The sequence below is a fragment of the Culex quinquefasciatus genome, chromosome 3 (assembly GCF_015732765.1).
Source record: "Culex quinquefasciatus strain JHB chromosome 3, VPISU_Cqui_1.0_pri_paternal, whole genome shotgun sequence".
Lineage (NCBI taxonomy): Eukaryota > Metazoa > Arthropoda > Insecta > Diptera > Culicidae > Culex > Culex quinquefasciatus.
In genome coordinates this window covers 2,684,038-2,697,500 of record NC_051863.1, presented here as the reverse complement: position 1 = coordinate 2,697,500, position 13,463 = coordinate 2,684,038, and the positions used below count along the sequence as shown (strand labels likewise).

The 13,463-nt window shown below is 39.2% G+C and overlaps 2 protein-coding genes, 1 long non-coding RNA gene and 1 other non-coding gene across 4 annotated transcripts in view; 1 reads left to right on the top strand and 3 right to left on the bottom strand.

The window, feature by feature from the left end:
* LOC119768689 overlaps positions 1 to 5,001 on the bottom strand; it is a 14,177-nt gene extending 9,176 nt beyond the window's left edge. Inside the window, exons 1-2 of the mRNA XM_038259258.1 lie at positions 4,756 to 5,001; positions 2,659 to 4,703 (exon numbers count right to left, since the gene is read on the bottom strand). Of these exons, the coding sequence (XP_038115186.1) occupies positions 2,659 to 4,703; positions 4,756 to 4,770 (2,060 nt within the window). The 5' untranslated portion in view covers positions 4,771 to 5,001. The remainder of the gene's footprint in view (positions 1 to 2,658; positions 4,704 to 4,755) is intronic.
* Positions 765 to 836, bottom strand: Trnad-guc. Its single transcript has one exon. It is a non-coding gene; the product is annotated as a tRNA-Asp (tRNA).
* Positions 5,002 to 5,022: 21 nt separating the features above from the next.
* LOC6039019 (putative sodium-coupled neutral amino acid transporter 10) lies at positions 5,023 to 12,171 on the top strand. Its single transcript, XM_001848645.2, has 4 exons — positions 5,023 to 5,224; positions 5,290 to 5,330; positions 9,919 to 10,036; positions 10,099 to 12,171. Exons 1-4 carry the CDS (start codon positions 5,179 to 5,181, stop codon positions 12,150 to 12,152), a joined length of 2,259 nt encoding a protein of 752 aa, XP_001848697.2. The 5' UTR covers positions 5,023 to 5,178; the 3' UTR covers positions 12,153 to 12,171.
* Positions 5,975 to 7,107, bottom strand: LOC119768690. The gene is made up of 3 exons (XR_005278151.1): positions 6,893 to 7,107; positions 6,123 to 6,831; positions 5,975 to 6,061 (listed from the first exon to the last, which is right to left on the bottom strand). It is a non-coding gene; the product is annotated as an uncharacterized LOC119768690 (long non-coding RNA).
* Positions 12,172 to 13,463: the final 1,292 nt, after the last annotated feature.

Sequence of the window (13,463 nt, the reverse complement as noted above, 5' to 3'; positions counted from 1 at the left end):
CGTCCCCTCCTCCTGCTGGGCTGGCATTGTTGTTGTTTTCGTTTTCCGCTAGCGGGCTGAACTTGTTGTTATTGAGCACATTCTGCTCCACTTTTCCTTCTCCGACGACAGCTCCGGTGATCTCAGGGGTCTTCTTCCGCTTCCGATTCCCGGTGATGATTTGGAAATCATCCGTCTCGGAGGTCTCTTCCACCTCCATCCGTCAAACAACTCGAGGCACGATGCCTTTAGCGCGCACGTCTACTCTCTCAGAGCTGTCAGAGTCAAGTCATCCATTCAGTCTATAACGACTGTTGGATAGGTCCTTCATTCATAAAATTATTTCTATTTGGTCCTTTTCGGTACTGAGACCTGGCTTTGGTTAGGTCCTTTATGGCTGCATGAGGGGGATGGCGTCGCTATTTTTTAGACCATGTTTTCCACTTTTTCTAATCGAAACCGACTACTTTATCGACTTAATTTTGCTGGGCGAGATAGGACGCCGTCTATTATTAGACGATGACTCAGCACTTTTCCACTCTTGCACTTAGAAAAACCAGATGGCAGAACGATGTAACGCCACGTCCCTATACACCGTGTTGTTTCATAATCCAATTTACTGCCGTCTTACGCATAATTGTCCCATGTCATTTTTGGACGACTCTGACTTTTTAGGAGAGCCAAGTCAAATGAAAAAAGGCTATTCCAATGCCAACGTGATGATAAGCCAACAATGTACGAGTGAAATACAACTTTTGTGGATGAAGATTGATTAAAAAAAAGTACTCCCCGACGGGGAATCGAACCCCGGTCTCCCGCGTGACAGGCGGGGATACTGACCACTATACTATCGAGGACTTATAAATAGAATGAGAAAAAATATATTTCAAAATTCCAGACTAACAAAAAACTTCAGTTTCTTTAAAAGTTAAGGATATGAATCTCGGAGAAGTGCATGTATTTCCATCCAGAAATTGCTTGTAGACGAATCAGCACTCTTTGTTTTAAAAATAAATTTTCACCTTGACCCAAGCAATAAAACATTACGTAAACCACTTTATATCGTCGCTCCAACGATGAGACCATTTTTTTATATCCGGCTTAAAAAAGATATATAATTTACACTTAGGTGTTTGTACCTTTTGAAAGGGTTGCCAGATCTTCAGTCTGGTTTCATTTTAGAATCTACGAAAAGGTGTTTCAAATACATTTCAAAAAATATATAACATGTCGGGTTTCTTTAAAAAAACCGTTTTTTTTAATCTACAGGTCTTATTAGAAAAATATAGTTATTTCAGCATAATTGTTGGAGTACTTTCAACAAAATTTGATATCTTTCAATAGGAACTCAAATACGGATTGAGTGAGACCAGTACGGTCAATAACATTTTTTAGAATACTTTGGTAGCCTTTTCTCAGTGACTAAAGCAAAAATTAAGTACTTTATAAATGTTTTAAAAAATCTTAGGGAGATTAAAAATAACGATTTTCTCTATCATCGGGAAAATGTTACTTTACTTATCACACACTTAGATTATTTTACCAATCTCGGTAAAGTTTACCGAATAGTTAACAGTTCGATTGACTGAAAGTAATTTAATTCGGTTAGAGCTTGCCGAAATTCGGTAATAATGCTCATCGTTCAACTGACCTTCGGCAAAATTGTGTTCATTTTCACAGATAGTTTACCGATCTAATTTTGACCAATTTTTCAGCTACCGAATTCGGTAAAAAACAAAATGTCAAGATTTTTTTAACAAAATTTGAATTCGTAAACTAACAAAAATTGGAAAATCGGTAAAAAAATATAAGAATTTGGTAAAAACTTTACACGTTTAGTTTTTCTTACCGAATTCAGAATTTTACAACTAAAAACTATTAGAATTTTTACCGAATTAGGTAAAAAAAACTGCGACTTTTAAACTATTGAACAATCAAAAACGAAAACTACCGACCTCGGCCAATTTTGACCGAAAATCGGTAGTAAAGTTTATTATTGTTCATCTAACAACCGATTTTCGGTACAATTGGCTAATTTTGGCAGACAGTTTACTGAACTATAGACTTAACCGATTTTTGAACTACCGAAATTGGTAAAAAAAAACCTGCGCAAGCATGATTTTATTCCGGAATCGGTAAAATTACATTAATTTCGGAAATATTTTACAGAATTCCGCAGAAAAGTTGGTTATTTTTTATTTGATTTACAGATTTTTAGTTAAATTTGGTACATTTTGATAGACGTTGCTTAAATATATTCACCAAATTATAATTTTTGCTACAAATCATCGAATTTTATGAATTAATTTTGTTTGTATTTAATACTTTAAAAATTTTGCAATTTTAGAATTTTTTGATTTTTTAGTTCATTAATTTTTAAAAGCTTAATCGGATGATGAAAAAATTTAAATTTAAATAACAACGAATACGTATTACGATTACCGTCAACTGGGGCGAACTGGGACTACAGTCTGAAAAGGGATAACACGTTTAGAGCACTTGAAAACTTCATATTAAATTTTGGGAATGAATGAACACATTTTGTTGCTCTGAATCTGGTCTAACCGAAACCATTTCAAAAAAGCAAAATATCAGGCTGCAACATTGCTAAAACTGCTGTCCCATTTCGCCCCAAATGACGGTACTTGAAAGATAAAGTAGATAATAACAGGTACTAACCTTTCAAACTCATCTCGCTCGGCCGCAACCAAGTCCGCCACCATCTGCTCCATAACGCGTCGCTTCTCGGCGGAAACGTTCCGCAGGTCCCGCAGCTGCCGCCGGATGTCGTTGGCGTCAACCGACAGCTCCACGCAGTTGATGAGCGTGTCCGCGAGGAACTCCACACAGGGCGGATGTCCGTACACAATCAGTCCGTCCGCGTTGATGACGATGTCTTCTTCGGGGAAAATTACGGTCGTTCCGGGTGCTAGCTTGTTGGCGATCTCGCTGTACGGGGCTTTGGTGCAGCAGAAGAAGGGTTTCAGGACTTGGGAGAGGATGGGTTTGAGTGGGCTGTCCACGAGGTAGTCGGCCAGTGGTTGAAGGTTTGGGAGGGAGGGAGTGGGGATGTCGTCTGGTCGGAAGGTCTCCGTGGCTAGCAGATTGTACGAGTGCTTGCGTGATAGCAGGTTCATCAGTGTTTGTACCGATTCAACGGTTTTAAAGATGGTTAGCGTGTAGACAAGCTCGAGTTGTGGCAGGATCAACTTGGACACGGTTGAATCGCTGAACTTGAGATGCTTGTAGGCGAAACCGACTAAGTTGGTCCTGAGATGGTCATCTTGTGTGGTGCCGAGCACGTGTCGAAGATGGGCCAGGGCTTGAATCGATTCGAGGGAGAGACATTCGGACAGGTTGACGCTGTCGGTGACGGTGGTTTCGTGTTCCAGGAGTTGCTTGTTGAGCCAGAAAGCCTTCATCTTCTCTTCTAGATCTTTCTGTGCGGTTTTCGCAAGTTGCTCGATCATTGAACGTCCTTCGCGAATCCTTGTCGCGTGGGAGTCGTTGTCAGGAATAGCGAGGAAGCTTCGCGATTGTTGGACGGTTTCGTTAAACTTTTCAACCGACTCTCTCTGGATTTCAACCAGCTGCTTGGCCGCTTCAAGTTGTTTCTGAAGCGTGCCGGCGACCTTCTCGAGTTCCTCGTTTTTCTCTTTGGCGGGAAGATACTGCAGGTGCAAACAGTTCTCAGCGAGTTCTAGTTCACATTCGTTCTGCACCAGCTGCTCGTACATCCGGAAGCGTTCAGCGTTGCCTTCCAGAACACGGTCAACCTTATCGTGTAACGTCTTCAAAGCGGTCTCGATCTTCTGTTGCAACGCAGCATTGAAATAGCTTGACTTCTCCTGCGCCTCCGTCAGCGCCACTGCACAATCCGCCTCTCCGACGGTCAACCGAACGTCATCCGATAGCAGCTGTAGAACCGAGTTGGTCACACTTTGCTCCCGATCAATCTGCTTCCTAAGCACGTCCTCCTTCTCCGACAGCAGCTCGCGCTCCTCGACCAGACTGCGCAGCTGTGATTCGTACAGCTGCGAGCCATTCCAGATCGTTTGCAGCTCCCACTCAACCACCCCCCGAGTCATGGCATCCAGCGTGGCCTTCAACTTTCGGAACACGTGACTGGATTCGATCCGATCCTTGAACTCAGCGATTTTCTCCCCAACGTCGTGAAACATTGCGTTGACGAACTTTTTGCGAAATGCCATTTTGAAGTCCTGCTCCCGGCCCGCCTGCATCCGAAGCATGTCCACGTTGAAACATTCCCGCACCAGCACCATCAAACAAGTTCCGCTCACAATCCGCTCGGCCATCTCCTGCGGACCAACCACGTTCACCGAAGTCGGCCAACTTCCCGTCCGGACAATCAGCCCAAGTTGCTCCATCTCGAACCGAAACTTGTCGTACGGCAGCGAAGACTTCCCATCGATCAGCACCCTTTCCGGCCGCGCCATGGCCCGATGCAAGCAGATTCGGTTGTTTTCGCCCGCCCGGGATTTGTCCCCGCGGAGTTGCGCGAAGCAATCGCCGACGTCGTTCGAGTCCGAGCGCAGGCGAACCTCCACGTAGGCCGCTTCGGAGTAGCCATCCAGCTGGTGGGCAGTGCGGCCATTCAGGAACCAGTCGAGGATCTCGCAAGCCGGCTGGTCCGGGAAGTAGTTGAGCGTTGGCTCGAACCGGAACGAGCGGTCGTCGATTGGGGCGAACCCGGAGATGGTGAGCTGGAGAGATTCATGTTTGATTGGGAAATTCAAGATTCGAAAAAAAACTTACGGATTCAAGGAACATTGCTGCGGACACTCCAGATTAAATTTTGAGCGAAACAACTTTTGAACCGCAAAGTTTTGGCGGGAAAAGTGCCAGCAAAACTTTGCAGAAAGACGCCAATCCAATCCCACAGCCTTTGTGCTCGATAGTCTACTTGCAGGCGATTTCGAAGCTTTGCTTACGCGCGGCAACAAAAGTCGTAAAATCAGCGTGACCTTTAATTTCAGTGCACTCCCGGTTTGACAGTTGGCGCAACAGCTGGCAGCAGAAAACCAAAACAAACAAACCGCTCAAGAACAATCTACGTGGATTCTTTTTAGGAAAAGTTTTCGCAGTTCCGTTAAACAATTTTTAATACAAATGTAGTTCTAATTGTGGAAGTCTTTACTAAGTTAGTTTACTGCTTGACGAGTGTTTGGCAAAATCACGATGGAGCGGAATTCGGTGCAGACGGTGACATTGACGAACAGCATCAGTGAGAATCAGAAATTGCGCTTAAGTTTACTTGAATTTGGTAATAATGCTTATATTATGTTTTAGTTGGAGTTGGAATACTATCAATGCCGTTCTGCTTTCAAAGGGTAAGCTAGTTTTCATTTGTTTTGGTGGTAGGTTCATGATAGAAGAACCTTTCGGGAGTAATGTGTTTAGATGTAGCTTTTAATTTGTTAGTAAAGTATGCCGGGTTAAAAGAATTCGGTAAAAAATTATCTCAGTATTGTAAAAGGTTCATGCTGCAATGATAACTATCAGGACGAAGAACTTTAGATACATGCGTTTCATGTCGCTTCGCGTAATTTTGGATTGCTACCCCAAATAGAGCCCTAAGACGAAGTTCTTCGTAAAAAAAACTTTGTTTATATAATTGGGTACTAAAGCCCTATGTCAATTTTTATGTACAATGGTAAAAAACACGATTAAAAACCATTTCTGATCACTTTTTTTCATTTTAGTGCAAAACTTTTTTTTTGACTAGACAACATTTTTTCGATGGATCAACTATGGTCCCCTTGGAACGAGCTGTCAAGTAGGAGCTTTGCTGTCAAGAAGGACCGCGAGGTTAAATTTTCGAAATTGATTTAAAAATCCATTTTAAACTCTTTGTAGTCGTACAAAGGGTCACTGTACTCAGAAAAATAAGCTTTATCGCTGTAAACAATAATATCAGCAATCTAAGCTTCATTTTAGGACCCAATTGACACTTACTTTTTTCTAATCCTTGATGTTGAGACAGGCGGGAATGTGCTACTCCGGGCACCGTTTTCGTGAGCAGGGCGAAATAAAATTCTTTTATTTCCCACATGCTACAAAACTGTAATTTATTAAATAAAATAATTACAATCAGAACGTTCACAATTTAACAATAAACTTACAATTATGGTGTCTTTTCGCAGCTGACCTGTCCAGCTGCGCCCGTGCTCCCGCTTGCTCAGATTGTTTTGATTCTTCTAATCGTTTGCCAAGCGACAGCACGGGCACCAGTCAAACAAAACAAACACTAACACTGACGTAGAACGAGGGGATTGCTTCGGCCGTATTTGGGACGTGCTCCGTCGCAACACTCCCCCCCGTAAAACTTCTGATTTGCCGAAGTCAGAGTTTTGCGCCTTCTTCGTCGTAGCGCGTCCCGAAGATGCTTTGCTGGTTTTGGTGCTGCTGATGACGTCTGCAACTTGAAGCCGATGAGCGCGTTTCGCTGCAAAGTTGTCTTTTGACCTCCGCCTCTCACCCGTGCCCGACCACTTTTGGCTCGATTTATGGGCCACGGGTGATCACTTCGTCGCAACATCCTTTGGCAATCGTTGCCCCAACGACTCCATTTTGTTGGGGTCCCAGCCACCATTTCCCCAGCGTCAGCGAATTCCTCAGCAACCGCTCCGGTTGAAGGCACGTCTCTGGGGGATCCTCGTACCACTTCCGCCGCGCCTTTCCCGCTTCCGATCGTGGTCGTAGGTTCCTTAACTTCGGCACTCCGTGTCATAATTTTTTGTAGTGTTGAGACAGGCGGGAATGTGCTACTCCGGGCACCGTTTTCGTGAGCAGGGCGAAATAAAATTCTTTTATTTCCCACATGCTACAAAACTGTAATTTATTAAATAAAATAATTACAATCAGAACGTTCACAATTTAACAATAAACTTACAATTATGGTGTCTTTTCGCAGCTGACCTGTCCAGCTGCGCCCGTGCTCCCGCTTGCTCAGATTGTTTTGATTCTTCTAATCGTTTGCCAAGCGACAGCACGGGCACCAGTCAAACAAAACAAACACTAACACTGACGTAGAACGAGGGGATTGCTTCGGCCGTATTTGGGACGTGCTCCGTCGCAACACTTGATAAGGTTGACAGATGCTAGATCACTTAGGCTTACGTTGAAGGTCTTTTGAGTACTAAGTCTTTAATAATTGGGTACTAAAGCCCTATGTCAATTTTTATGTACAACGGTAAAAAACACGATTAAAAACCATTTCTGATCATTTTTTTTCATTTTAATTCAAAAAAAATATTGACAAGACAACATTTTTTCGATGGATCAACTATGGTCCCCTTGGAACAAGCTGTCAAGTAGGAGCTTTTCTGTCAAGAAGGACCGCGAGGATAATTTTTCAAAATTGATTTAAAAATCAACTTTAAACTCTTTGTGGTCGTACAAAGGGTCATTGTACTCAGAAAAATAAGCTTTATCGCTGTAAACAATAATATCAGCAATCTAAGCTTCATTTTAGGACCCAATTGCCATGATTTTTCGGAGGAAGTAATAAATTTCGCTTCCATGACAATATTTTTAAATAATCCATCTACAAGCTGTTTAGAATAGGACCCTACACGTGTTGAATTTATTTGAAAAAAAAAAAAAAATGATTTTCCAACTTCGTGTAAAGTTATGAAAATCATAACGATTATCAATGATTGTCATCCAGGAGGTCAATGATAGAATCACAAATTGTATACGGGAGCGTTCTTTTATTACGTAACGCAGTAGGGGGGGAGGGGGGGTCGGAGGCCGTGTTACGCTCCATACAAAATTTTTAAAATTTGTATGGAAATTTTGTTACGAGGGGGGGGAGGGGGTCTAAAAGTCCGATTTTTCGCGTTACGTAATAAAAGAACGCTCCCTACATTTCTACACTTTTTTGATTTACGACAAATAGTTTTTTTTATTCACTAGGTACTTAAAGTTCATATCTGTGTTAGAAAATCGTTAATTTTGCTTGCAAATTCTATGAATTTTGATTTTTTTTTCTTTAAAAATATAAATCTGTCACTTTTGAGAACTAGAAAATTAGGAACAAACATTTTGCCGACGTGTTACGATTTTTTGAAAATAATGTTTTTCGAAATAAAATCACAAAAAAATGAGTTCAGGTTTTAATGTAACACTGCATTTGCAATCAAAAAGTATTTTTAAGAAATGATTTTTAAGTTGTTGTCAATTGAAGCGCAATTTATGGCTTAAAAAGAAATATTTTTGATTTTACCATTATTTTTACGTTCTGCCCCAAAATCTAAAAAAACACAATTGATTGCACAAGTGTTTGAAAGTTTTTTTTACTTAAAATTTCTGATATTTTTTCCGATTAGCCTTTTTTTATTGCAAAACGTTATAAAAATACGAAAAATAGCACCTTATAAAAAAAGTATACCTTTAAGACATTCCTGGTGAAAATTTGACAATCTAAGATTAAGACATTCAATGAGATCATATTTCCGAAATAAAAAATGTCTAATACCGGTTTTTTAAATCATTCGCAAAAGATTGCATTTCCCGTCCCCTAAAACATATAAAATAAATCAACAAATAAAAAACGTTTCCGGGGATTCAACTTAAAGTGGTAAAAATTTAAATAAAAAATGATTTTTTTAGTAAAACAGTTTTTTGAATCGTTCAAATTGATACGTAAATAGATTTGCAGAAGACACAACATAGATTGGAAACGGGATTTTATATACGGCCAGGGCTCGATTATCCGAAGGCCTTGGAAAAATTCAATTGCGAATAATCGAATTACGGATTTTTTTTTATTGTTTTATTGTTATTCTTTATGTTGTTTAGTTTATGTTTGTTTCTGATAGTATTTGGCTTACTCTACCACCTCTTATCGTTACCTTTTGCCTATCTTGTTTTTTTTCTTCATATTTTTACAGTCATTTTTTTCGCTTTTTTACATTTTTTTTACTACAGAAAGATACCACTATCATTGAAATTGCAAAAAAAATGCTTAGAGACATATTCTGGTACACTAGAAAAAATACTGCATACTTGTAGCCAAACAAACATAGCCAAAGTGCACCCCAGAAAAAAATAAATTTTCAAAAACATTGGCAAAGGCACATAAAACAAGTAACACATAAAATATTCTTAAATTTAGAGAGTTCTTCTTTCCAATACTTTTTAAAGATGTATTTTAGGTGCATTTTTAAATCGAAGAGCCTAGGGCGGGGTTGGATTGTAGAGAGTTGAGTATGACCCATAAACTACTCGAACGTGATTTGGTATTTTCAAATCCAATATGGCGGCTAAAATGGCGGTGATGAAATACTAAAAAATGCATTTTGGAATTTATTAGCCAATCAACCATTCAAATTTTACTAAAATGGCATCACAGAATTTGAAATTTTATGCCAAAAGTAAGAAATTAAAAAAAATGCGATGACATTATTTTTTTAATCTTTGAATCTTTTATCATCGCATAGCTCGAACTTGATGTCAAAAGCAAGAAAATTTAAAAAATAATTTTGTTTTTTGTTCTTGGTTTGTTTATCCGATGTCCTAGGAAATCCTTCGGATAATCGAGCTACGGATAATCCAAACTTCGGATAATCGAGTCTGGACTGTATTTACAAACAAATTTTGTGTGACCAATCAGGTTCAGGTTCGATTCCTGTCTGTCGCGGTTAAGTTAGACCCCTTCAAAGAGTAAATTTTCTCACTGGGAATCCTGACCGGCAGAGGATGGGTTTCGACTAGCGGCGTATTAGATTTTCAATCCAGAGATCGTGAGTTCGATTCTAGTACCGGGATAATGAAGTTTAAATTTTAAAAAGACTTAGTAGTTCTACTAAGTTGAATGTTTCTATAATTTTTGAAATGCAATATTGAATACAACAAAATTTAATTCTAATTGAGTAAACCCTCGGAGTTAATAGTTTCCTCTACTTTATTTCACAGTGCGGCGTAATCCTCTCGTTAGTTCTTCTTTTACTCAGCAGTTACATCACAAAGCTAATATGCAGTTACATGATCAAGTCGGCCATCATATCCCGGCGGAAAAACTTCGAACAGATTGGTATGAATATCCCCCTTCAAACCCAATGTTGATAAAAATCTAAACGCCCGTTCTTTTTTTAGCATTCTACTCGTTCGGTTTCTTCGGAAAGCTTCTGGTCGAACTTTGCGTCGTTGGCTACCTGCTTGGGACGTGCGTGGCCTACTATGTCGTGGTCGGGGATTTGGGTCCGCAGATTATGGCCAAAATTCTATCAACCAACGAAACGAGCACGCTACGCACCTGGACCATGATCGTGGTTACGCTGGTTTGCATCGTTCCGCTGGGATTGCTGCGCAACGTTGACAGCTTGGCGTCGGTTTGTACCGCCTCGCTTGGGTTCTATATGTGTTTGGTGCTGAAGGTGATGGCGGAGTCGAGCGAGCGGATCAGCCAGGATCAGTGGTTTGAGAAGCTGGATTTGTGGAAGCCGGATGGGATTTTGCGGTGCTTGCCGATTTTCAGTATGGCGCTTTCGTGTCAGATGCAGCTGTTTGAGGTGTACGCCACGATGCCTACGACTTCGCTGGATAAGATGAGTCGCGTGATCCAACAGTCGACCAACATTTGCGCTGTTATTTACAGTTTGATTGGCTTTTTTGGGTATGTTGCCTTTAATGGGCATCAGTTTTCGGGGAATATTCTGGTTGACTTCACGCCTTCTTTCGTGTCGGACATCATCAAGATCGGGTTCGTCCTGTCGGTGGCATTCAGCTTTCCGTTGGCCATCTTCCCGTGTCGCGCGAGTCTCTACTCGTTGCTGTACAAACGGTCCTACTCCGACAGCCATTACTACATTCCAGAGGCCAAATTCCGGCCGCTCACGTTGACGATCGTCTTTATGGCACTGCTACTTGGCCTCGCCGTCCCATCGATCGATTTCGTTCTCGGTTTGGTCGGTTCGACGATCGGAGTGGCGGTTTGCATAATTATCCCGGCAGCGTGTTACATGCACATCTGCAAAACCAACATCTCCGAGAAGCAGCTGGCCCAGGTCATGATCGGGTTTGGCCTGGTGATTATGGTCCTGGGAACGTACGCCAACCTGGACGCCTCAAATCCGGCTCCGCCGAAGAAGTACGAAGCCGTTCCGCTCAAAATTACGCCTCCACCGGCGGTTTTAATTCCGGACAAATTCAACGAAGCGTTGAACGAAAAGATTGTTGTTCCGAAACTGGTAGAACCAGTCGCTCCAAAGGTTCAGGAAGTTCCTCTCGTCACCGAGAAGGTCCAGCCAAAGATCGAGGAACCGATAACTATCAAACCGGTGGTTGAAGTCGCCAACTCAGCGCCCAAAGAAGTCAAGCCTCCGGTATCGGAAGAACCCCCCAAACCAGACAAGGAAGAAATCATCGACGAGAACGCAATTCTCAAAGAGGAGAAGGAAATCGCCGTCGAAGAAAAAGAGAAAATTCAGCAGGAAATTTCCGAGCTGCAAAGCGCCAAGAAAGAGCTCGAAGCACAAGTCCAAAACATCAAAGAGCAACTCGTTAAGAAGAACGAGGAAACGCAACAGTTGGTGCTGAAAAAGTTTGACGAAATTGTCGAAAAAATCGACCAAAAAGCCTCCAAGGAAAAGGAATCGTCCGTGACGGTCAAGCCAGAAGAGCCACCAAAAAAAGCCCCAGAACTGCAGAAAGATCCAATCGTTCGCCTTCTGACGGAGCAGGGAAAGCAAAACGCCAAAGCAAACGAAACCAAAGTGGAACCGGAACCGGAGCCCAAACCCGACTCGTCGCCCGCCATAGAGGTGAAGCTGATCGAGGACACGTCCCGCAACGAAACCGACCAGAAGCAACCGGAGACGAAGAAGGTGGCGGAGGCGGAGGAGCAACCGCTGCCGCCACTTCCGGTTGAGCAGAAGGTGGAACCGGAGGATAAGTCGAAAGTGGAGGAGCAGAAGAAGGATGATGATGCGGGGTCGAAGCGGGATCTGCTTTCGATACGGAGCAAGCGAGGTGCTGAAAGTGCTGGGGAGGTGAAGGTAACGAAGGATGCGAACTGTGTGAAGGTTGAGGGCGGGAAGATTCCGAACCAGGAAGCGGTGGGAAATCTCATGGACGGCAAGGATAAATTTGTCGTCGACATGATCCGGACTGATGTGCTGATGAGTGAGGGTAAGCTATTTAAGAAATAAATGTATTTATATTTGTGTAGATGCGTGAAGGATATGATACTGCTTCGAAATTCCTTGAAAATTTTAAACTAGATAAAAAATGTTGTCAAATTCGAAAAAAATGCTAAAAAATTCGAAAAAACAAATTCAAATTGTATTTTTGAATTTGAAGAATTTTAAGAATTTTAAGAATTTTAAGAATTTTAAGAATTTTAAGAATTTTAAGAATTTTAAGAATTTTAAGAATTTTAAGAATTTTAAGAATTTTAAGAATTTTAAGAATTTTAAGAATTTTAAGAATTTTAAGAATTTTAAGAATTTTAAGAATTTTAAGAATTTTAAGAATTTTAAGAATTTTAAGAATTTTAAGAATTTTAAGAATTTTAAGAACTTTAACAATTTTAAGAATTTTAAGAATTATAAGAATTTTAAGAATTTTAAGAATTTAAGAATTTTCAGAATTTAAGAATTTTCAGTATTTTAAGAATTTTAAGAATTTTAAGAATTTTAAGAATTTTAAGAATTTTAAGAATTTTAAGAATTTTAAGAATTTTAAGAATTTTAAGAATTTTAAGAATTTTAAGAATTTTAAGAATTTTAAGAATTTTAAGAATTTTAAGAATTTTAAGAATTTTAAGAATTTTAAGAATTTTAAGAATTTTAAGAATTTTAAGAATTTTAAGAATTTTAAAATTTTAAGAATTTTAAGAATTTTAAGAATTTTAAGAATTTTAAGAATTTTAAGAATTTTAAGAATTTTAAGAATTTTAAGAATTTTAAGAATTTTAAGAATTTTAAGAATTTTAAGAATTTTAAGAATTTTAAGAATTTTAGGAATTTTAAAAACTTTAAGAATTTTAAGAATTTTAAGAATTTTAAGAATTTTAAGAATTTTAAGAATTTTAAGAATTTCAAGAATTTTAAGAATTTTAAGAATTTTAAGAATTTTAAGAATTTTAAGAATTTTAAGAATTTTAAGAATTTTAAGAATTTTAAGAATTTTAAGAATTTTAAGAATTTTAAGAATTTTAAGAATTTTAAGAATTTTAAGAATTTTAAGAATTTTAAGAATTTTAAGAATTTTAAGAATTTTAAGAATTTTAAGAATTTTAAGAATTTTAAGAATTTTAAGAATTTTAAGAATTTTAAGAATTTTAAGAATTTTAAGAATTTTAAGAATTTTAAGAATTTTAAGAATTTTAAGAATTTTAAGAATTTTAAGAATTTTAAGAATTTTAAGAATTTTAAGAATTTTAAGAATTTTAAGAATTTTAAGAATTTTAAGAATTTTAAGAATTTTAAGAATTTTAAGAATTTTAAGAATTTTAAGAA

Bases quoted from the DNA above. Each gene is read 5' to 3' on its own strand.
- LOC6039019 (XM_001848645.2), top strand. From the start codon at position 5,179: ATGGAGCGGAATTCGGTGCAGACGGTGACATTGACGAACAGCATCA. The intron at 5,225-5,289 runs GTGAGAATCAGA...ATTATGTTTTAG, and splicing joins GACATTGACGAACAGCATCA to TTGGAGTTGGAATACTATCA. The intron at 5,331-9,918 runs GTAAGCTAGTTT...TTTATTTCACAG, and splicing joins TGCCGTTCTGCTTTCAAAGG to TGCGGCGTAATCCTCTCGTT.